A 25,358-nucleotide genomic window follows, 5' to 3' on the forward strand; every position below is an offset into this window, starting at 1 on the left:
CATGTTGTGAGATGCTTCACAGATTCATCGTTGTTCTTTCTCATTGCATAGTACTCCATTGTGTGTATGTACCATAGTTTGTTTATCTGTTCATCTGTTGATGGGCATCTAGGTTGTTTCCATCGTTTTGCTCTTGTGAACAGCACTGCCATGAACATAGGTGTGCATATGTCTATTCAAGTGATGACTCATTTCTCTAGGATATATTCCTAGGAGTGGGATTGCTGGATCGAATGGTATGTCTATTTCTAGCTGTCTGAGGAAGCTTTGTATCATTTTCCAAAATGGTTGTATCATTTTGCATTCCCACCAGCAGTGGGTAGTTTCCTTATTTTGTGGTGTCTTTCTTTGGCTTTGATATCAGGATAATGCTCGTCTCATAAAATTGGTTAGGAAGTGTTCTTGCCTGATCTATTTTTTGGAAAAGTTTAAGAAGGACTGTAGTCACTGCTATAAATGTTTGGTGGAATTCCCCAGTGAATCCCTCTGGTCCAGGACTTTTCTTTGTTGGGAGGTTTTTTATTACTGATCCAATCTCTTCTCTTTCTATGGGTCTTTTGAGATCTTCTATTTCTTCTTGAGTCGGTGGGGGAAGTTTATACAAATTTGTCCATTTTGTCTTAGTTATCGAATTTTTTGATGTATAATTGTTTGTAGCATTCTCTTATGATCCTTTTTTATTTCTGTAGGATCAGTTGTAATGTTCCCACCTCATTTCTGATTTTAGATAGTTGCATCTTCTCTCTCTTTTTCTGTCAGTCTAGCTAAAGGTTTGTTGATATTATTGATCTTCTCAGAAAAGCAACTCTGGTTGTGTTGAGTCTGTCTGTTGTTTTTCTCTTCTGTATTTCTGTTAGCTCTGCTCTGGTCTGGTCTTAGTTCCTTCCTTCTAGTAGTGATGGGCTTGGTTTGCTCTTCTTTTTCTAGTTCCTCAAGTTATAAAGTTAGGTTCATGGTTTGAGATCTGCATATACACTGGCAGAAAGTATTTGAGAGTCTACTGGAAGTTAAATGTGTTTCAAGATAATAAAATTCTAAGGCAGTTAAGAGTTTTTCTTGTTTTAATTTTTTAAAAAAATTTTATCTTAATTTTTTCTTATTAAATAACATTATTAGGCAGCTTCTTTTAGGTAAAATATGATACATAACGCCTTCTTCACCAGTTATGCTCTAAGAACCTATTTATATTTTGATTTAAAATAGAACTTTTTTTCATGTAATTTAAAACCTCATTTTGAATGGAAGTGATATGAATAGCTTATATAATTTCTGCCAAAGAATTAATGTGGACTTTCCGTAAGCCACTGTCATTTATAATCAAAATGCTTTTAACTTCCATTGAAGTTGGCATTAACAAGTGTTGCTAGATTGGTAGCATAGAAAGAAATAGCATTAAAACTTACTAGGAGCTCATTGATGCCTGAGGTTTTATAATGCTTTCTGTGGGCCATTTAACTGCCAGCAACTTTAATTCACATGATTCATAATACTGGAAATTTAAATTCACTCTTAATTGAAAAGTGAAGTTACTTAAATTCTTCAAATGCTAACCTTCGGAAAAATATCTGAAAAATAAAGGCACATATGATTTTGGTGGCCAACTGCCAAAAGATTATCATTTACATAAATATCTCTTTCAGCAGAAGAGTTTAATGCATTGAGCTCAAAAGGTTAGACTAGAGGCTTCAGTCTGGAAACCAGCAGTTGGCTTGTGAACAGCAGCATTGTTCATCATATTGAGAACAGTGTTCACATTCAAGCTTAAGCGGAGCTGGCATTAAAATTCAGTTAATTTGTTTCATGTGACTTGTCAGCTGTGTGTTTTTATCTAAATCTTTCTGGCCTCTTTTCTTAGTATTTTGTATTAAACTCCGGAAATAGATGAACTACCTTTTTAACTGTTTAAGCTCTGATATTTTGGCCACTTCTAGAAGTGATTCTGTGCAACCATTCTCCAGATTTTTCATTTCAAGTATATTTAATCATCCGTTTGAATACCATTTTAATTTATTAATAAGTGATCCAGTTTTAGAGAGCTTTTTTGTTTTGTACATGCATGCAGTGCTTGCAAATGGGACTGTCTAAAATTCATTAAGACAAAATTACTATCCTTATTTTCTCACCAGGGCCTTATTCTTTTCTTGTCTGCTAATTTTGATCTCTGGATTTTTTTCTTAGAAGGCATTTAGTATTTGGCTACTAGTCAAGTATTGGGTCTGACCAGTAAAGTGCTAGTCCCAAAGACATCATATACGTGTTGTTGTTGTTAGTTGCCATCCAGTTGGCTCTGACTCATGGTGACCTTACATATAACAGAAGGAAACGTTGCCTGGTCCTGCGCCAAGCATTTGGTATGTTTGAGCCCGTTGTTGCAGCCATCCTGTCAGTCCATCTCATGGAGGGTTCCCTTCATTTTTGCTGACTGTCTACTTGATGAAACATGCTTGGTATTATAAAAACCCATTGCTGTTGAGTTGATTCTGTCTCATAGTGACCCTGTAGGACAGAGTAGAACTGCCTCATAGGGTTTCCGAAGAGTGCTGGTGGATTCGAACTGCTGACCATTTGATTAGCAGCCGAACTCTTAACCACTGCACCACCAGGGCTCTGGTATTTTACATCTAGCTAATCTTAACTGATAATTACTATATCAATAACTAATAGCCCATTTCATTTTTTGAAAGTCAGGAAAATCTTAGTGCTCCCCTGAAACTGTATTTACTCAGTAGAATCTAGCTTAATATTCTCGATTGATTGGCAATGGAGTGTACACTGATTTCCTAAAACAGCCTTATTGAGTATAATTGACATACAGTAAACGATACATATTTACACTGTACAGTTATACAAGTTTTGATGTATGTATGTACCTGCGAAATCATCACCACAATCAGGAAAGTGAACATAACCATTATTCCTAAAAGTTTCCTTCTGCTCCTTTGGAATCCCTCCCAACCTTTCTCCTTCCTCACCTGACTTCACAGGGAACTGCTAATCATCTTTCTGTCACTGTAGATTCGTTTACATTTTCTAGTTTTAAATAAATGGAAACATATAACTATGTATTGGCTGGGTTCGTTCACTCAACATAATTAATGTGAGATTTATCCATGTTGTTGTGTGTATTAATAGTTCATTCCTTCTTATTACCAAGTAGTATTCCTTGTGTGGATATGCTGCAATTTGTTTATTCACTTGTTAATTAACATTTGGGGTATTTCCAGTTTGGGGCTATTACAAATAAAGCTTCTGTGAACATTTATGTCCAAATTGTGGTATGGACATCTGTTCTCTTTTCTCTTGGATAAATACCAAGAGATGAAATGGTTAGATTGTATGGTAGGTGGATGGGTAACTTTTTAAGAAACTGCTAAATTGTTTTCCAATTGTATCATTATATATTCCATCATCAGTGTTAGGAGAGTTCTACTCACTCCATCTCCTTCTCAACACTAGCTATGTTCAGTCTTTTTCATTGTAACCATTGAAATAGTTGTGTCATGGTAGTTCATTTTAGTTTTAATTTGCATTTCCCTGATGACTAATGCCACCACTTGCCTCTCAGTTTGTCACACTGTGGTAGCTTGCATGTTACTATGATAATGGAAACTATGCCACCAATATTTCAAATACCAGCAGGGTCACTCATGGTGGACAGGTTTCAGTAGAGCTTCCAGACTCAGACAGACTAGGAAGAAAGGCTTGGCAATCTGCTTCTGAAAATTAAACCAGGAAAAACCTATGAATCACAACGGAATATTTTCCAGTGTAATATTGGGACATGAGCCCTGTAGGTTGGAAGGCAGCAATAGACTCAAGCATGTCAGACATCATGAGGATGGCGCAGAACCAGGTAGTATTTTGTTCTGTTCTGCATGAGATTGCCGTAAGTTGGAGTCGACTCAACGGCAAGTAATGGCAACAAATGACTAATAAGTTTGAGCATCTTTTCATATGCATGTTTTCCATCTGTAAAAATGGCATGGCAGGGACGTCATCTGACCTCCTCTAACTTCATGATGTGGAAGGAGAATCAAGAACAGCAGCCCAAGGCTGATTCCTGTGAGGCGGAGGTCAGACATGCCTCCTCTCTCTGCCATCCTTAGCAATTCCCCTGCAGAAATGACAGTATATGGCTTCCAAGACTAAGCCATAAAAGTCATTGCAGCTTCCAACTTGCTTTCTCTCTTGGACCATTTGCTCTGGGGGAAGCCAGCTGTCATGCCATGAGGACACTCAAGCAGCTCACTGAAGAGGGCTTTTGGGGAGGAACTGAAGTCTTCTGCCTTCAGGCACGTGAGTGAATCGTCTTGCAAGCAGATCTTCCAGCCCTACTCAAACCTCAGGTCTGCAGTCCTGGCCAACATCTTGACAGCAGCATCGTGAGAGAGCCTGAGCTTGAACCACCCACCTAAGCTGCTCCCAAAATAAATAACCTCTAAAAACTGTGACATATTAAACGTTTATTGTCTTAAGCTCCTAAGTATTGGGGTAATTTGTTATACAGTAGGAGATAACTGATACAATTAGAGATTCAAAATTTACAGTCAGTACAGTGTATCTAAACATTTGTCACTGTAATGAAAACAGTCAGTTCTGAAAACCTAGTAGGTAATACCAGAGAATAAAATTTTTTTGATTACAAAAGATATGAAACAATTTTTAAGACAGTGGGCATCAGGCAACAAAAGACAGTGATTACTGAGAGATGAGAAACAAATCCATGGCCCCTGTGGTTTCCCCAGCTGACTGCACCTAGAGAGCTTCCAGGCTTTGTTGCAGGGAGGGGGAATCTAGGCCGAATCCAGCAGACTCCCTGAGTTGAGATAGAGCTGATAGTCCTGGGAGACCAAGACGGCTAGAGTTCATAGATCAGAGTGCCAGAGAAGAGAGCTTCACAGATAGAGCAGCCTGAGATCTGCAGAAGGTCCACCTCAAGGATTCAGTAGAGTTAGCAGTTGCCATTAAGTTGTTTCTGACTCATGGTAACCCCATGTGTGCAGAGTAGCACTGCTCCATAGGGTTTCCAAGTCTGTGACCTTTCGGAAGCAGATCACCAGACCTGTCTCCTGAGGCTCTTCTGGGTGGGTTCCAACCACCAGCCTTTCAGCTAGTAGTCGAGCGCTTAACCATTTGCACCACCCAGCTGCCTTTTAGAAATATATAGACTGTCCAGTCTCCTAAGTAAAACAAACACAGATGTTTTGTTAGGATTGAAATAAAATTTTCTGAGTAAAAATTCTACTCTATTTGAGATCCTGCACTAGGCACTGGGGATTAAATAATGAGCAAGATCAACATATCCTTACCTTTGTGGCTCTTAGAGGAGTTCATTAGCTACCTAGTATCCCTGGCACCAGTATAATGACTGGTACATAATAGGTGCTTAATGACTACGTTTTGAATAAATGGAAGAAAGGAAGGAATTCATTTAATTGCTCACGTCGATCAGACACCAAAGTCTGTATGTTTTCTACTGTAATTCACTGCCTGACTATCAGATAATAGTATCACTGTGGGAGGGGACTACAAAAAAACAGAAACTCCTGAATGAAAATAAGTAATACTTACTCATACTAAAGAATAATTGATGCCTTTGAATTATGGTGTTGGTGAAGAATATTGAATATACCACGGACTGCTAGAAGAACAAACAAATCTGTCTTGGAAGAAGTACAGCTAGAATGCTCATTAGAGGCGAGGATGGTGAGACTTCATCTCACATACTTTGGACATTATCAGGAGGGACCAGTCCCTGGAGAACGACATCATGCTTGGTAAAGTAGAGGGTCAGCGAAAAGGAGGAAGTCCCTCGACGAGATGGATTGACACAGTGGCTGCAACAATGAGCTCAAACATAACAACGATTGTGAGGATGGTGAAGGACTAGACAATCTTTCATTCTGTTATACGTAGGGTTGCTATAGTTGGAACCAGCTCAACAGCATCTAACAACAATTATGTTGAACCATATGAAATTGCTGTTCTTATAGATAAGTGTGGCCAAATATTGACAATTCCATGTGGTTCAACTTACTGCATGCCAGGCAGTTTGCTAGGTGGTGGGGATTAAGTGGAGCCCTGGTGGCACAGTGGTTAAGAGCTCGGCTGTTGGCCAAAAGGTTGGCAGTTCAAATCCACCAGCCGCTCCTTGGAAACCCTATGGGGCAATCCTACTTTGTCCCACAGGGTTGCTATAAGTCAGAATCAACTCGATGGCAACAGGTTTGGTTTTTTGGGGGGAGGCGGGGAATAAAGTGGAGCCCTGGTGGTGAATGGTTAAGTGCTAACCAAAAGGTTATGGAAAAAAGGTATGGCAGTCTGCTTCCCTAGATTTACAGCCTTGGAAACCCTGTAGGGCAGGTCTACTCTGTCCTAAAGGGTTACTGTGAGTTGGAATCAACTTGATGGCAATGGGTTGGGTTGGAGATAAAATAGAGAATAAGAGAAAATACAGTCTCTGCCCCTCTGGCATTTTACATTCTACTGGGGAGGGCAGACATTAAACAACTGCAGAATCAGTTATTGTTGTGATACCGATGCTTCTCCAATGCCGTGATTCAGTAATTTCAACTCTGAGAACTAGTTCTAAGGAAATAATCCCAAATACACAGATGTTCACTGAAATGTTATTTACCTTGGAGAAAAACTGGGAAGATTCTAACAAAAGAAGAGAAATAGTAGTATCATGATATATCCGCTCAGTTCAATATTATATACAGCCATTAAAAGATCATTATAAAGCATTTTTAAGGTACAACATGAGTAAAAGTATGTAAAAAAGCTTTCATTTACTTGAGATATATTTATTGCACATTTACTAAATGCCCAGGCACTCAGCTGGATACGAAGAATACAGTGGTGAATATCTACAAAATACTTAGCATTTAGTGAAGAAAGCAAACATGTAAGCAGAATTTTAAGACTGCACCATACGTAAGTGCTAAATTAGAGGTACAGATAGGGAAAACACCAAAACATGGAAATTTTTGAATGAAGTCTGTAATGTCAATAAATGCTTTTATTTGGGTCCTAAGATTGTCTATTTTCAACTTTAATCTTTAGGGTTTTCAACTTTACTATAGCGATCATTAATTGCATTGCAAATAGAAAGTAAAGAAATTTAATTTGATTTTAAACTACTCAGAAAAGGTCTTTGAACAATAGTTTTACCAATCAATTGCAGATAGTGTTTATTTAAAGGTCTAGTTCTGTGTTAACCAGAATTGGAAGTATATCTTCTCTACCGTACCCGTTCCCGTCAAGTCGATTCCAATTCATAGCAACCCTATAGGACAGAGTAGAACTACCCCATAGGGTTTCCAAGGAGCAGCTGGTGGATTCGAACAGCTGACCTTTCAGTTAGCAGTCGAGCTCTTAACCACTGCGCCACCAGGGCTCTAGTATCTTCTAGTATCTAGTACAGCTAATTTGAATTTTCAACATGGATGACTAGCGTCTCTGTTTTCAAAAAACTTTCTCAGAATTTTTAATTAAAAAATGAATTATTCCTTCTCCCAACCCCTTCATTGCTATCTATTTGTTAGGGAGGTAAGTCTTTAGTTGCTTTTTATTTTTTTTTTAAAGCTTGTCTGCATTATTTGTGCAACCATTCTTCATTAGGGTATCATGGTCAGTCAGAGTGGTGCTCAGTGATGCTCTTACCAGGTTTTACAGAATGTCTGAGGCCCACTTTCCACACCTGTAAAATGATACCTCACTTACACTTCACTGAGTGGTACTTATTAACATGGGGAGTGCTTGTTATATGTGTTACTTTCCTTCCTTTATTTTCCCAGCCCAAGTCCTGCCTTTGGCCAAAAAGAGCATAATTTTGACCTCTCATTTGGTTACCTTAGTAATTTTGTGACTATACCACTTTTTCTTCTTTTTTTTTTTTTAAAAGGAGAATGAAGTTTATAATGTCTTATTTATTTTTATAACAAATTTGAAGTTACAGGCAGAATGTGCCTTTCTAACAGTTACACTAACGACCTTTTTTCCTTTATTTCTTGTTTCTAGGATATCCAAGAATATTCCGACAACTAAAGATGTTGAACCACTGCTTGAAATCGATGGAGATATAAGAAATTTTGAAGTGTTTCTGTCTTCAAGGACCCCAGTTCTTGTGGCTCGAGATGTAAAAACCTTTTTGCCATGTACTGTGAACCTAGACCCCAAACTACGGGAAATTATTGCAGGTGGTGTGTCAGTAGTAAATTTAATTTTTCTTCTCTGAAGTCCTTTAAAAATGACCTATTTCTAACTCAGTTATGTAAATTTCTCCTATTCCCAAAACCAAGAAATGTTGAATGAAGCGCTACGCAGGAGAGTTAATGACCTTTAGGATTAGAAGTCTTGACTTTTTTGGGGAACGTTAAGAAAGTATTTGTTAAAATCACTTTATTATAATCTTTACTCCCACACACCCCTGGATCCTTACCTTGGAATCAGATTTCCTTTAAGATACAATCATGACTTTAAGACATCAATCCATTGTAATTTTTCTGTCACCAGTCTCCTCTTCTTTATGGGGGTACCTGTCCAGACAGGTAAGAAAATATTTTATTACCCTTTTAATTATAACTTAAACTTGTGGACTGGTATTTGAGGATAGTGATGTTAAAGTTTTGGAATAAATTATATACATGCACACACACACAAATCCTTTATTGAAACACAGTGTCTTTTGTATGCTGTTGACACTACCGATCCACCTTTGAATTTTCCAAGAATTATAAAAGATAGCCCTGAATTACTCTTACATCATTATTGTTCAATACCTGTCATAAGGCTGATGTCAAAGGTGTATTTTGTGACTATGGAATCAGGTATTTTTTTGGTTAAGAGTGAATGATTAATGTAGTTTGCAATCCCCACAGTCTTGGTCAATATTGCTAACACTTTATGAATCATAAAAATTGTTAGAATATCACAAATAAATGTTTTAAAAAACTATGGAAAAATTAATAGCTCTGGTACCTGAAGGGCAGAATCCAGATGTTGGTGACTTTTCAAATGGTGAAAAAGCTTCTATGCAAAGCAGTTGGTCTTTACTTACTAGAAGGTCTGTGGAGTTTTCAAGATTTCCAGTCTCCTTCTTCAACCTATTTTGAATCCCTGGCAAGGGTGATAAAATCATGTGTCTATCAGATAACTAAAGAAGGACGTGGTAATTGGGCTCCTTATGAATGTTTTATTTTCTTTTGCCTTCTGGGGTATAATTCAATCTTTCAGATGTTCGTGCTGCAAGAGAGCAGATTAATATTGGTGGACTTGCATACCCCCCGCTACCTTTGCACGAAGCGCCTCCTAGACCCCCATCAGCTTCCAGCCAGCCTCCATCTGTCTGTTCTTCCACTTCTTTTACTGGACCGTTTGGAGGTGGAGTTGTGTCTCCACAGCCTCATAGCAGCTACTATAGTGGGATGACAGGACCTCAGCACCCGTTCTATAACAGGGTAAGTGAGTGGTAGGAGTTTTTAATTTTAAGAATTTGTTCCAGGGAAATCTCAGTTTTCTGCTTACAGAGTCTATTATTATTTTAAACCTGTTTTTTGGCTTTAAAATCAGGAAAAATGTAAAGTTTAAATTTAAAGTAGATGATTTTCTTAAAAGAATTTTGAATTTTAATGGGTTCTAAATCATAAGTCTGAATATTAAAGATACTTTTTGCTTTTACTTATTTTCTTGATAAGAAAGTAAATGCCACAGAGTCAGTGGTGACTCTCCTGTGCTTCAAAGAAACCTGTTTCACTCTTCATTTGTTAATAAACAAATGCTTCATTTGTTAATAAACAAATGCTTCATTTGTTATATCTTGTATAATGATATATATTGGCATTTAGAACAATGAGAAACTTAAATTTCTATAGTAGTTCAATATTTAGAATATTTTATATCTTCTAAATGTGAGAGAATAATGGGAAAGCAATGCTTATAGGACTCAGATGTTATTGCCAAATAATAGCACTGTAGCCCATGTCTAGGGTTTTATTTCAAATTATCTTCAGTAATTTATAATTGTTCACTTCATATAAATATGATCATTTTCTGGATGAACACATAATTAATTATCAGTGATATACAGACTATCAAGTTTAAGTTTAGTAAGTGCAAGCTATCTATTCTCACTTTAATGATCTTATACACTGATATTTCCTAGGAAAATCGAGCACTTCATGGAGCTTTCCACAACTTTACTTTAATATTCGTCACAATTTCTCGTTTTTGTGATCTCCCTCTTTAGTCTGATTTAAGAAAACACATGCGCTGGTTTTCATAGAAGCCAACTGCCTGCCTAAATAAATTTCATATGAGCTGAGAAGAAAGAAGTTTAGAATAAATGTGGCAAAGAGCAACCTCCAGAATTTAAATTAAATTTACAACTTTTGAAAAATGTCGGCCATGTAAGCAGTTAGGTACCCCATTCATAGAGGCCCTATGAATGCTTTTCCTTCCTTATACTTCAAAAAGGAGAAAAAAGTGGAACAATACCGTTTTATAATCTAGTCCTTCCTTGTAAAATTTAACTCATAGCGACCCTGTAAGACAGAGTAGAACTGCCTCATAGGGTTTCCAAGGAGCACCTGGTGGATTCAAACTGCTGACCTTTGGGTTAGCAGCTGTAGCTCTTAACCACTATGCCACCAGGGTTTTCCAACTGTGTGGTAAGCAGTGTGAAATGCAGGTTTTAATTTGTCATTCTTAAAATCTATTGTAATTCTGCATAAAATGGCTTAATTGAACATTAGATTTCAATTGAAGTCTTGAGACCAAGAAGTTTATTAAAAAAAAAAAAAGATTGTCAGGCTGGTGTTCACTAACTTCATGAATAACAATAATATGGTGATGATGCTTACACAGGAGCCCCGGTGGCTCCATGGTTAAGTGTTGGGCTGCTAACCTAAAGGTTGGCTGTTCAAACCCACCAGCAGCTCTTCGGGACAAAAGACCTGCCAATCTGCTCCCGTAAAGATTACAGCCTAGGAACCCTATGGGGCAGTTCTCTTCTGTCATATAGGGTCGCTATGAGTTGGAATTGACTCAGTGGCACACAAAAACAATAATGCTTACGTAGAATTTTTTTATTTTTTAAACGTTTTAAATTTTCCCTTGTTTTCAAGTTTATTTTTTCTTCTAGTTATCTGTATTTTTAGTCTTAAAGCAGAATAATTCTCTTAAACTATCAGGAAGAGGAAGAAGGTGGTGGAAGATGTTAACTCAGTGTAATGAAGTGTAATGAGTTTTAATATTTATGTTTAGCCTGCTTAATCTAACATTTCCTGTTTACCTGAAATTGGTGACAAATAAATTCTGTAGTTATGATTTCATCTAAGCAGTGTCTTTCTCACCTGTTTTTAAAAATATGCTTGCTTATCTAGTTTAGGGTAAACTCTAGAAACTTGGGATAACTATACTCCTGTAATGCATACCAGGGTGTTCTCTTTTTTTTTGGGTGGGGGGAGGTGTGGTCTTACTTAGAGCTAATCTTTTTTTTGAAAAGGATAGTATTCTGTTAAGATTCCATTGTGCTATTTTCTTTTAAGAAACTGTGAGTTAATATTTGTAAATCACTTACAGCCTATAAAAATGTTAAATAAATAGAAACTCTTGTGTCAGATTGTAAGGTGTAAAACTTTTATTGCTTTAAAAAAAAGCTTATATTAAATGAACAATATAAAAAATGAAATAGTATGTCTAAAGTTTGGGTTTGATATCTTAGGAATACGAGCGAGGCTTTTCTCCCTTTTGTTTTATCATTTGCATTAAATAATCTTGTATTTTATTGGTTTGATTAGTTTCATTTGATAAATCTCATTATACTTTGATTTCTGTAATTGTTTATCCCCTTTTTTTTTGTTACGTGTTTCTTCCATAGCCATTCTTTGCCCCATACCTTTACACGCCAAGGTATTACCCTGGCGCTTCCCAACATCTCATCTCACGTCCATCAGTAAAAACGAGTTTGCCCAGAGATCAGAACAATGGCCTAGTAAGTATATAAAAGGGTAACTGAAATATTAATCTAATAATAAGCATAGATAGCATTAGAAGTCTGGTTATTTCGTTTCTGTAGTAGAAGAGTGCAACTTCGTTTGTAAATAGCTTTAAGAAGCATAAGCTATTACTAACATAAAATATATTTGTTTGTATTTCTGGTTAATATCTATGGAAGGAAAACCACTGCAGCCTCAGCGAGTAAATGTTCAGTTGTTTATTTAGAACCATGGATTTCTGGCTTGTAGTAATGTCGTATTTGTTACCAGAGTGTTTAAAACTAAGCATTTACGTCTGTGAGTTTCTACTGTCATTTTAAAGGACATATGCATATAGTATCTGTATATATGTTAGCCCTATCATGTAAAAATTAGAGGATGTATTGAAAGAACATTTCAGTCTAATGGTAGAAATTAGACAGGATAAAGGGAATTATTCAAACCTACTATTGAATCTGATTAATCCAAAACAAAATACATTTCTGCCTAAAGTATTAGGTGTTCTTGATAATAAACTCAGTTTTACTAACAATTTAAAAAAGAAATATCCTATTAATGTTTTTTTTCTAAATTTTATTTATCTTGTTGTTGAGAGTATCCACAGCAAAACACAGACCAATTCAGCAGTTTCTGTATGTACAATTCACTGACATTGATTACATTCTTCCAGTTGTGCAACGATTCTCACCCTCCTTTTCTGAATTGTTCCTCCCTCATTAACATAAACTTACTGCCCCCTAAGGTTCCTATCTAATCTTTCAACTTGCTGTTGTCAGTTTGATCCCGTACAGATAGTTCTTAAAAGGGCGTAATACTCAAGGCAGACCTTTTTTTACTAGTTAAGTAGACTGTTGTTCAGTTTTCAGATGACTTCAGGGGTCTCTGTAAATGTACTTTTATTAACTAGGAGACAGAAGGCTATAGAAATTAAACTGCCATTAAAACTTTAAAATGTTGTTACTAAAGGAAAAACCTAATCACATAGTGTTTCAGTATTATTTATGAATATTTTTAATGACATCATGTTCATTCATTTATCATATTTTGGTTCATTCCTTCACCATTTCACCCAAACTCTCCTGTTTTGTGTTGGTAGGAAGTTATCAAGGAAGATGCCGCTGAGGGGCTCTCTTCACCCACAGACTCCTCGATGGTAATGGAGTAGTCTTGTGGTGTGGAACTCTAGCGTCTCGTTGCTTCTCCAGCAGTGATGACTGTATTAATTGTGATGATAGCGGTTCACTAACTCTGCATTGCGGTGTGACTGGCAGATAGTGTAGAGTAGCTGAGTACTAATAATTATAGCTCATGAATTAATTAAAAAGCTAATATTTAACTTTTATTTCCTCTTGCTTTTCCCTTTTTCAATTCTTGGAACAGGTTGGGTTTGGTTTTTTTTTTATAATTCTACAGTAAGGAAGGCATTTTTCCAGCAGCCATCAGGAGCATTCAGTTGGTGGTGTTTGTTCCTTATTGTTGAACCCTGTTATCACCTTTGACTGTTTTATCTTAAGCCTACAGTTGGTACTGGAGCCCTGGTGGCGTAGCCGTTAACAGCTCGGCTGCTAACCAAAAGGTCAGCAGTTCGAATCCACCATCCACTCCTTGGAAACCCTATGGGGCCATTCTACTCTGTCCTGTAGGGTTGCTATGAGTTGGAATCAACTCGATGGCATTGAATTTGGTTTTGGTTTGGCAGTTGGTACTATACATGTAGAATATTCTTGAAAATATCCAAAATTGCTCTTGAAGCCCCCCAAAAACATCATGAGCTAGATGGTGTAAACCAAAAATGCGTCTTTAGTAATTCTTAATCCAGATGTCCACAGTTGTTGAAGGCTTGGTGTAAATGCAGTACTATTTTTATCTGTATATTAAAATAAATTTGTCAGATAAACAGAGCTAGTTCAGAATGTGAAGGGATTTTTTTAAACCTTTTTTGCCAACATCTTAAGGTGAGTTTTAAAAAATAAATAACTTGTATAGTTAAGTCTTTTTGTGTGAAATTATTATTCGAGTTTGTACTTCATAAGAAATAGGTTTAATGTGATAAGACATAAAAGAAAGTCTTCATTTAGTCAATCAGTGTGGAATTTAAGAACCCAGTTTGTATTTTAACTTTTGTTGTTTTATTTACAGAATATGTTATGCCTGTGTAAATATGATCCATTTAAAGCTATGCTGAAATATGGCATAGTTATAATTAATGTAGTGAAATATTGCATCCTGAGTTTATCCATATATTTTTAACTTAAAGCATGCATTTGAGTAGGCAAAAGGTTTTTAACTTTGATTTTCTTTGAGTTATTGTTAGTAAGAAGGGAAAGAGAACCATTTTGGTGTTCACATCTAGAGGTTGATGATTCTTTTTAAGCCATTAACATTTCAGCTGAAATGTTTGAGTGACTTCAGTTATCCACAGATGATAGACACAGTAAACTATAATAACTCTGTTTGGGTGTTAAGGAAATCTTTAATCCATGGATCATTGCCACTATATTCAGGAATGGCTTTTAGTTTAGTCAGAGAGCCTTTAGTACATAGATTCATGCACGGAATATAATTCTCGGAGCTATAATTTCTTAGCACACTTTCGATGAAAATCAGATACTGTGAAGAATTTGTTCATCTTAATGATACAGACAAGCTGAAGTAGTAGCTATTCCTATGCTTAAGAATGTAGACAAACACTTGTAATTAAAAGATATCTGTAGTGTCTTTCAGGGTCCAGTTAAAGGATCATTAGGCAAATTTTGAAATGAGTTTTTGAGCAAGGGGGAGGTAATGCAATTCCTGAGAAATGTCTAGAAGCCCAATGACAAGGAGTAAAGGAGCTCTGCATCTATCAGTGCCTTTGTTTAGTAAAATAACCACACTATTTGCTGTTCTTCTCATATTAAAAGTTAACTTTGTGATCTGCTTAGTGAACAATAGATGCTTACCACCTTTCTTTGCTTTTAAGAAATTAACAATGACAATAACATGTAAAATTTGTTCTGTAGAAGTCTAGTAAAAGTAAGTAAACAGTTCAAATTCAAATTAAAAATGGTGGCAGAGACGTGGGGAAGTATCTGTACCTGAGAGCATTGTCTAGGGACTTTATAGCTGAAACCAACAAAATGTTGAGCCACACAGACATTTTTGAGTAAATTGTCTTGTCATTACAGATACAAGACAATGGGTGGGAAAAAAAACAAAATAAAAACAGGCCATAACAAGTTAACCAATGATGGTGTTGTGTGTCATCAAGTCGATTCCAACTCGTAGCGACCCTATACGACAGGGTAGAACTGCCCCATAAGGTTTCCAAGGAACAGCTGGTGGGTTTGAACCGCCCACCTTTGGGTTAGTAGCCTGAACTCTTAAGCCCACTACGCCACTAGGGCTTCAGCCAATGATAGTCTTTCCAAAATATGAGTGGTCCATATTTTTTACCACAAGGAATTTCTGAAAAATCTTTATAAAGCAGGTTCTTATGAAAAATAATTGAATCTTCTCACATTAAGGAACACTGTAATGATTATAGCTTGTGAAGTCCAGCCAAGGACATAGCAGATAAATTATAGGCGTGTCCAAGTATCTCACAAAGGTGAAAATGGAAATATAAGCCTCCATGCTAACTTTGTTTTTCTGTAATTTTATAATAGAGAAAATATGTGCCATGACCTGTAAAACTAGAAAAAAAAACTAGCATTGGATCCACGATATTTTGCTGAGAATATTAGAACTAGAAAAGACTGGTACTTTTCAAGCTTTTAAAGTAGAGAAGCATTTTTTTAGAAATGAAATCTTAATTAAAACTCCCGTTTATAAAACTAGTAAAAGCAGAACCCCTCTGGCCCGCCAGCTTGGACTTCTCCTCCCTCTTGAAGATCCTCCAGAGTCGTCTCTGGTACAGATGGAAATTTTGAGACTCAGAGAATTTGTGTGACTTACAGAGGTACCCAGGCGTGGCATGCCAGATTTGGGACTAGAATCTAAATGTCCCATATCACAGCCCATTTTCCCTCAATATCATGCTGCCTTCTTTGCTGCTGTGTGTATGACTTAGGTATTTGGTCTTTCAAATTCAGTAGACCCTGGTGATTAGCTCTTTGCCTGGGACAAATTATTTAACAAAACCCAACTTTAAAAAGTGTATTTTTTAATATTAACTATAGTGTGACTAGATAATATTTCTTTTTATGTGATAGCCTAAGAAATTAAACCTTATTATTAAGTTGATTAACTTTAACTGTAATCTTTCATCAGAAGGTTTTTAAATTAAATTAATTTCGAACTAATATGTAGTAGGAACATTGACTTTCATAGCAGATTTGATACACCTGGTTTTCTTGTTGAATTTATGGCCCATGATTTATTTTTTTAATAGAAAAAATATAAATTTTGAGAGTACAATGTTTGGATTATCAAGCACATGTTAATGAAATTAAACTACTGTTTGTGTGTGTGTGTTATTGCTGTGTGTTGCTGCAGAAGTAGTTTGTTGTAAGTTATGGGAAAATGAGATGAGTAACAGAAGTGCACCTGTGTTTATTATGTATGTGTATTTGATGTTTTACTTTAAGCCCGTGTCCTTCATTCTGTTTTATTCCTTCCTTAAAGCCGTGTGACTCTGGGTCTAACAGACAGAGACAGGTACAGAGCTCCCAGTGAACTTTATTCACTTTTTTTGTTAGACTGATTTAGACGCAATCATTGGCAGCTTCATGCTGGGCTGTTTAGAAGTTGATGCACGTGTCAATGCCTTGGATTTATTTTAATAAGCTGCTTTCGGCCTTTGCATGGCTCCCAAGTCTGGCTAATCACTTCTAAGCTTATTTAATAAATTCACCAAAGACGATAGTGTTCTAAAGGGTAGTTTTAATCTACAGTACTTACAATATAAAATGACGTAGTTACCTCAAGGTAATTTCAATCTGTTTTTTAGCTTTATTTTTACCCAGGGAATTTCTGATTTGTGTGTATTTTGAAGCTTATATTTAACAGTTTAAACAAACTAACGTTTTCTGCATTCACTTTTTCATATTAGAAAATGTTTCTGATGTGCGATGAAATTATCTGTTCTTGACTTTTCACAGGCAAATTTCAAGTAAGAATGCATGGTAAACTCTAAAATGTTATCATTTGAATTATCTGTGTATTCTCAAAGTAATGTAATCAGTTTTCTATTAAGAATTTACCTACTGAATTATTGAATATTACATTTTGCTGTTTCCTTATTTTTGTACTGTTTCTCCTTCCTTTTATGAGATTTCCATCAAAAAAAATTATTTTGGTTACTGAGATTTATTTGGTGTCAAAATAATTTTATTAGATATGATGAATAATTTAGAAAAGACCTAGCGGACAATTACCATATCTCCTTTTTTCAGAGAAGCATATTGTTACACATTTTATTTATGTATTTATTTTAAAAAGGGATGTCTTGCCATCCATGTTTAATGGGATATTAAATGATCTATATTTAAATGTTATGGGATGCTCAGTTAAAATATTTCTCAGTGGTCAACTGAATCTTCAATAGATATGTTTATTTAAACAATGAATTTTGTCATAAAAATGATTCATAATCTTGACAGTGAATTTTTTTTTTACTGATTTTTAAATTTTGAATTCAGACAAATCAAGGAAATCAAAACAAAAGCTTTGAACACAGTTTTTTACTTTCACAGAATAGCTTGAGGTATTTGTTGATTTAGCCCTTGTTTTGATGAAGCCCAACTTAAATACTAACCCAAAGGTGGGCGGTTCAAACCCACCAGCTGTTCCTTGGAAACCTTACGGGGCAGTTCTCCCCTGTCATGTAGGGTCGCTAGGGGTTGGAATCGACGTGATGACACACAAAAGACAACAACATCATTGGTTAACTTGTTATGGCCTGTTTTTGTGATTTTTTAAAAACAACTTTTTACTTTAATTTTAGACTTAAAGGTGCAAAAATGGTATTTCCTTAATGGTAGCATTAAAATTGGTACAGTGTTATTAACTGAGCTACAGGCTTTGTTTGAATTTCACCAGTTTTTTTGCTAATGTCATTTTTCTGGTCCAAGGTCCAATCCACTTGCATTTATTTCTCCTTAGTCTTCTCCAGTCTCTGAGTTCCTCAGTCTGTCCTTGTGTTTTGTGACCTTAATTAACATTTGTGAAAAATAATAATTAAAAAGAAAAATGTTGCATCAAATTGATTCCGACTCCAAGCGACCCTATAGGACAGAGTAGAACTGCCCCATTGGGTTTCCAAGGAGCAGCTGGTGGATTTGAACTACTGACCTTTTGGTTAGCAGCCATAGCTCTTAACCACTGCACCACCAGGGCTCCTTTTGAAGAATACTGGTCAGTTATTTTGTATAATGTCCCTCAATTTGGGTTTCTCATGATTAGAAGAAGGTTATACATTTTTGGCAAGAATACCCCAGAAATGATATTTTTCCCTTCTCAGTGCATCACTCAGAGGGTTCATGATGTTCTTATGTCTTCATACTGGTGGTGCTAAGTAACCTTGATCACTTGGGTTAGGTGGTGTCTGCCAGGTTTCCACACTATAAGGTTCTTATTTTCCCGTTTGTGATTACTTTGAGGAGATGCTTTGAAACTATGCAAATATCCTGTTTCTGCTTAAACTTCTGTTCATTAATTTTAGCGTCCACCCATGGATCTTGTGTGCCGCCATTATTATTGTGGTGTTTGCCTAGTGGTGATTTTCTGTTTCCCTCTTCTACGTTTATTAATTAGAATTCTGTAAGGAAAAGCTGTGTCTTCTCCCTTGCTCATTTATTTATTCAGTTATTTACGTCAGAATGGTCTCGTGGATATTTATTTTATTCTATGGGTTATAATCTAGTACTTGATCAGATTGTTCACTGGTTATAATCCAGCGTTGAGCAAAATTTTCTTTGTGATTTTTGAACCAAAAATATGTAAACAAATATAAATGCATCCAGAGAGGAGACAGTTTGGGGAATAACAGCACTTGAAACATAGAATTGAAGATCATTTAAAAGATAAATATTATTCATCAGTGAAAAAGGAATGAGATAGTAATACATGCTGTAACATGGGTGAACCTTGAAAATATGCTGAGTGAGGAAGCCAGACTCATTTATATGAAATACCCAGAAATGCAAATCCATGGAGACAGACAGTAGATTAATGGTTGCCTAGAGCTTTGGAGCCCTGGTGGCACAGCAGTTAAGAGCTCAGCTGCTAACCAAAAGGTTGGCAGTTCAGATCCACCAGCCACTCCTTGGAAACCCTATGGGGCAGTTCTACTCCATCCTGTAGGGTCACCATGAGTCAGAATCAACTCGATGGCAACAGATAGAGCTGCGGGTTGGATGTTAGGGGGAACTGGGGAGTAACTGCTAAAGGTGTGGGGGTTTCTTTTTTGGATGATGAAAATATTCTAAAATTGATCATGTTGACAAATATACTAAAATACAAATATACAAAAAAACATTGAATTGGAAACTTTAAATGGGTGAGTTATATGGTATGTGAAATAGATCTCAATAAAGCTGTTTAAAAAAAGAAAGGATAAAAGTACGATTATTAAAAATTCATAGAAACCATTCTAAATTTCTATAGTAGGTAGTGGATCATTAATACTTTGAATATTGGCTACTTTCGCCGAGGCAGAAAATATAACCGTATAAGAGATTTCTTTTGAGTGAAAAATACCAGTATATTTACAAAGAGGTAGGTCACAGTGTGATGCTCCTAATAAATTCTCAACTAAATAGCAGAAATGACTTAAATGAAGAAAATACAACATCCCAAAATAAAAAAGAATAGAAGTAAACCAAGACAGATGGTAGTGTGAGCCCTCTGGAAACTGCTGGGAGAAAATAGGCCATTAATTGAGGGGAAAGAAGATGGTGGTTCCAGAGAGAGGGAACAATATTTATAAACACCAGAAAAAAGAGATGTAAAGAAAAGTTAGTCATCATGCATCATGAAGTAAAATTTTGTGTGTTTATGAACTAGTTCCTTTCCAGGTTTTGCTTAATCATTGGGTTATGTTGTTTTCAGGTATATTATAGTGTTAGCTAACTTTTCATATATTTAAAAGGTGTTGTAACTAAGTTTCAGTTATTTAGCAGTAATTCTAACCATATGTACATATTATTTTTGACTACTTGCTATTTGAACGCTATGCAGTTTCAAACTAAAGTATACCTAGAGGTGAGGGAATAGAACGTGTCCTTCATAGTTCTTTTCTAGCCCAGAAATTAAAACAATGAACTTTATCTTTCTGGAAAAAAGTAATTCCTTTGATGAAAATTAGCAGTTTTCAATGTGGTTTTAACTCTGTCAGATCCCAAACGTTTATTCTGTGATGCCCCACATCCTGGAAGAACTAACATCTGCAAAAAGTGCTTGCTACTTGTTTGGCCACGTAATTCATTACTACATTGAAAGGTACCTCTGTAGATACAGTTTTTTTAGGTTCTATAAAGAGAGTGAGGTGATGTTTTTAATGGTATTTCCTTACCATACTACAGACATCTGTTGTTTTTACTTTAATTTGGAAATGCATTGTTAATCAGGGTACTTCATAGTATAACTTCATGAGTTTTTCTCTGCCATGTGTCATCATATATCAGGTGTTAAATGCCATTCATACCCGTATTTCTTCCAAATTTATCTAGGGGTCAGGCCCAGCCTCTGGACCATTAATATCACTGAATTCAATGAATGTGGATGCAGTGTGTGAGAAACTAAGACAAATAGAAGGACTGGACCAGAGTGTGCTGCCTCAGTACTGTGCAACCATCAGAAAGGTGACATACACGTTTGCATGCTAACTATAGATGACTGAGGGTGCAGAAGACAGGGCTTGGATAATAGAGAGCTTGATCTTTAGCCGCTAAGGTGGATTCTCTGTTGAAAGGGGAAATCTCTAAATGGAAGCCTGATTCTTACTATTTTGTATCCTAAAATTGGACTACTATCCATTCTTTATTTTATAAACAAATAAAGTAGCTGTACTACAATGTTATTTTTTTTTATTATACTTTAGGTGAAGGTTTACAGAACAAATAGTTTCTTATTAAACAGTCAGTATGCATATTGTTTTATGACATTGGTTAACAACCCCACGACATGTCAACACTCTCCCTTCTCGACCTTGGAGGACTTTTTTTTTTTTTTTGGTGAAAATATACACAGCCAAAGATACACCATTTCAAAAATTTCTACACGTACAATTCAGTGACATCGATTACATTCTTCCAGTTGTGCTGCTATTCTCACTGTCCTTTCCCAAAGTATTCCATCACCATTATCTTCAGCTCACTGCCCCTTAGGCTTCCCATCAAACCTTTTGAGTTGCTGTTGTCAATTTGATCTCACATAGATAATTCTTTTTTTTTTGTACTTTAGGTGAAGGATTACAGAACAAAGTAGTTTCTCATTAAACAGTACACATATTGCCCTATGACAATGGTTAACAACCCCATGACATGTCAACACTGTCCCTTCTCAACCTTGGGTTCCCTATCACCAGCTTTCCTGTCCCCTCCTGCCTTCTAGTCCTTGTCCCTGGACTGCTGTGCCTTATTAGTCCCGTTTTGTTTTATGGGGCTGTCCAGTCCCCGGCTGAACGGTGAACCTCGAGAGTGACTTCTCCACTGAGCTAAAATGGTGTCCGGGGGCTATATACTCTGGGTTTCTCCAGTCTCTGTCAGTCCAGTAAATCTGTTTTTTTTGTGTGTGTGTTAGAATTTTGTTCTACCTCCTTCTCCAGTTCTGTCCAGGACCCTCTGTTGTGATCCTGGTCAGAGCAGTCAGTGGTAGTAGCCAGGCACCATCTAGCTGTACTGGACTCAGTCTGGTGGAGGCCTTGGTAGCTGTGATCCATTAGTCCTTTGGACTAATCTTTTCCTTGTATCCTGGTCTCTTCATTCTCCCTTGTTCCTGAAGGGGTGAGACCAGTGGAGTATCTTAGATGGCTGCTCACAGGCTTTTAAGACCCCAGACACTACTCACCAAGGTAGAATGTAGAACACTGTCTTTATAAACTGTGTTATGCCAGTTGAGCTAGATGTTCCCTGAGACCATGGTCCCCACAGCCCTCCGCCCAGCAATTCAGTCCCTCAGGGAGTTTGGAAGTGTCTGTGGAGCTTCCGTGACCTTTCCTTGTACAAGCTGTGCTGGCTTCCCCAGTATTGTGTACTGTGTTACCCTTCACCAAAGTTACCACTTGTCTATTTACAATGTTATTTTTTAAAAATGATCTAGTATAAGTTTAAAAAAAAAAAAAAATCCGTAATGAGGAATACAGAGCTCTAAGGGATTTATTTCACGTTTAGATTAATAATAACTCATCTTTCTAGTGCGGAACATAGAACATTTGAGGGCCTTCTCCTTTGTGTTACATTTTCTTTGATTTTAATGTTTATTTATATGACTTAGTAGTTATCACAGTAAACCACACTTGCTTCATTTTCCCCCACGTTCTCATTTTCATGTCTTAGAGAACTTACAATGATGTGACTTTTGATCAAATCTCATAGGTTTAGGTTGCAAGGCTCATGTGTGTGAGGAATTTTATTTTCTCCTAGATCTTATTCTTGCAGTTCTAACAGCTACCACACAGTTGGACAGTGATGCCTGGCATTGTGAGGAAGGTACTAAGTCGGGCTTTTTATATCAGAGTAACTATGGTAAAGTAGAAAATTATTAATAACAAGCCTTTAATGTTTACATAATTTAAAGAATGACATCTAAAAGAAGTTTTTAAAAGAATTACGAGCATAAATAGTTATAATTTTACTAGTCTTAACTGATGTTGAGTCAGAAGGGTTTCAGGTAACATCAGTTTTCTTATGGAGCTAGTTAGTGCTGATCTGTTTGCTTAAGAGTCAAATACCGCCTTTCTGATGCCCGGACCTCACTCTCCAAGCAACTAGGTTAGTGACAGGAAAGAGCGAGCTCTCCAGCGAGAGTCCTTTGTGGTGATTTTCTTGCATCTGTGCAGTGGTCTCGTCCCACTCCCTTCTTTACTCCCGGCCCTGGCTTTTTGAAGTCCATCATAACAACTGGTGTCTTTAGTAAGTGCAGCAAACTTGGCATTTTACAGCTGAGCTTCTATTGCAGGTTTGCTCTGTACACTTTTTTCCTTCAGAATCAACTTGGAAACTGAACATTCTATCTATTGCATAATTTTATCACAGTTAATAAAATTAGGTCTTAATATTTCATAAAGTCAATATGCTGTCTATTATTAATAAAGAAAATTCTGTTATTTCTTACTTGGGGGAAGCTAGAATTATAGAGATCCAACAGTGATAAGATTATTTCTGTGAAGTTAATAGACTTGGAAGTTAATGACTGAAGTGATCTAACATCACTGGTAGAGAAGTTTGTCAGAGCATTCTTCATTTAGGCCTTTGTCAGTGACTGACACTTTAAGGGGACAGAAGTGTTTCTCCCTTTCTAGCAGCTTGCGTTGCTGTTCATATTTTATAAGATTAGAGTAGAAAAACTAACAATTTGAAGTTGCTCGTAACAGCGTAGATAATTTTGGGGAATACTTGGGAGGATTAGCTCTTGGGTTGGCTCCTGAAGTGTGGTTTGTGTTTCTTGAATGCTTAAGATACTTGGAAAAGTATGGGTGGCTTATATTGTTCAAATTCAGCTTGTTTATTATTTACATAAGATGATAGCCTTTCTTTAGGCTGTTCTTTTCTAGTCTCTATTGACTTTCTTAAAATTAAATTTGAATGTACTTTTTAATCAGTACTAACTCAGATCTATTTCACATTTCGTTTGTCTTTATAATTTTTATTTTTACTCAGGCAAATATAAATGGCCGTGTGTTAGCTCAGTGTAACATTGATGAACTGAAAAAAGAGATGAATATGAATTTTGGAGACTGGCACCTTTTCAGAAGCACAGTAAGATACTTTATATTTATAAAATCGTATACAACATTGCATAAAACCAATGCCAATATAATTAGTACTGGTTTACACTGGTATTTTTTCCATATTTTAAAAAAAGTTTTAAAATTGCATTTTACACTAATGTAGAACCTGTTTTATGGAGAATATATGTGGCTGCACTTGACACCCTTTGCCCTTTGGGCATTTCAATCAAAAATTTAGAGGCCTCCCACGAATTCTCCAAGCTTTCACTCCAGTTGCATTTTATTTTGTTCTCAAGCTAAATTTTTTAACTATAATAATAACAATGGTCAAATTAGAGCATAGTATGTGTATGATGATTATTGCCATTGCTTATTTTAGTATTAATTAAAATTCAAGATAGGCAAATATAGTAACAATTCATTAGAAGTTCCCTCACAGGAAGTATGCTTTCTCATTTCCATTATACTAACTTCATAATGTTTTATTTTTTAAACTATTTCCAAAGCGTCTAAAATGTGATTTGTCATTGTGAATATTAATGATATTTTTTCTTTCATTAGGTACTGGAAATGAGAAATGCAGAAAACCAGGTCGTCCCTGAAGACCCACGTTTACTTAATGAAAACAGTGGTGGCCCAGTTCCTCATGGTGAACCTGCTCGTCGTTCTTCACACAGTGAATTGCCTCACACTGAGCTTTCCGGTCAAACTCCCTACACACTGAACTTCAGCTTTGAAGAACTGAATACGCTTGGCCTAGATGAAGGTGCCCCACGTCACAGTAATTTAAGTTGGCAGGTATTTATCAGTGTCGTATTTCATAGTACTGAAGAATAAGGGCAATAGTTAATTCACTGAGAAATTGTTGGTACATTTTTGCAGTTTTTCAGAAAATGTTAGTGAGTACCTAAGTGATCAAGATGGAGGACTCCCTGTTCTCATGGAGTTCTTCCATGAGACAGTCTTCCATGAGACAGGCAGTAAAATAAAGAAAAAAGTAAGATTATTTCAGAAACGGATAAGAACTGTGAAGACAGTAAAATAGGGTAATGGCATAGAGAACCAGCCTATAAATAGGACCTCGGCTACTTTAGTTATTATGGTGGCTAGGACAATTCAGTTTTTCTCTTGCTGTTTGCCTATTAAATTCAATTCATTAATCATTGACTAAAATACTTCCATAGTTGAAAGCTTACCACATAAACTTGAGCACCATAATTAGGTTTTTCAGTACATAAATACATTTTATATGGATATTTGTTTTTTTTTTCTTATTGGATGTTAGATACAGGTAAGTTCTTTCTCTGGATGTTCACTAGAAGAGGGAGGCCAGGTGAAGAGCAGGAATAGCAAAAAAAAGTACGAGAAATATGAGAAGGAGTAAGGGAAGAATAAAAAGGAAAGTAAACTAGCAAAAAGACAGCAGGATACAAAAAAGAAGACAAGCAAGGGGGACAGCAGTAAGGAGCTCCATATTAAAAGGGAGC

General features: G+C 36.3%; 1 protein-coding gene across 3 annotated transcripts in view; it reads left to right on the forward strand.

Annotated features, from left to right (window-relative positions):
• The window catches only part of KIDINS220 (kinase D interacting substrate 220), a 139,668-nt gene that overhangs the window by 105,510 nt on the left and 8,800 nt on the right, over window positions 1–25,358 (forward strand). For all 3 annotated transcript variants that reach the window (XM_023728285.1, XM_023728286.1, XM_023728287.1), the window contains exons 23-28: window positions 8,023–8,201; window positions 9,238–9,461; window positions 11,882–11,995; window positions 20,651–20,782; window positions 23,801–23,899; window positions 24,433–24,669. In XM_023728285.1, coding sequence (XP_023584053.1) covers window positions 8,023–8,201; window positions 9,238–9,461; window positions 11,882–11,995; window positions 20,651–20,782; window positions 23,801–23,899; window positions 24,433–24,669 — 985 coding nt within the window. The remainder of the gene's footprint in view (window positions 1–8,022; window positions 8,202–9,237; window positions 9,462–11,881; window positions 11,996–20,650; window positions 20,783–23,800; window positions 23,900–24,432; window positions 24,670–25,358) is intronic.

The sequence above is a fragment of the Trichechus manatus genome, unplaced genomic scaffold, assembly GCF_000243295.1.
Source record: "Trichechus manatus latirostris isolate Lorelei unplaced genomic scaffold, TriManLat1.0 scaffold00023, whole genome shotgun sequence".
Classification (NCBI taxonomy): Eukaryota; Metazoa; Chordata; class Mammalia; order Sirenia; family Trichechidae; genus Trichechus; species Trichechus manatus.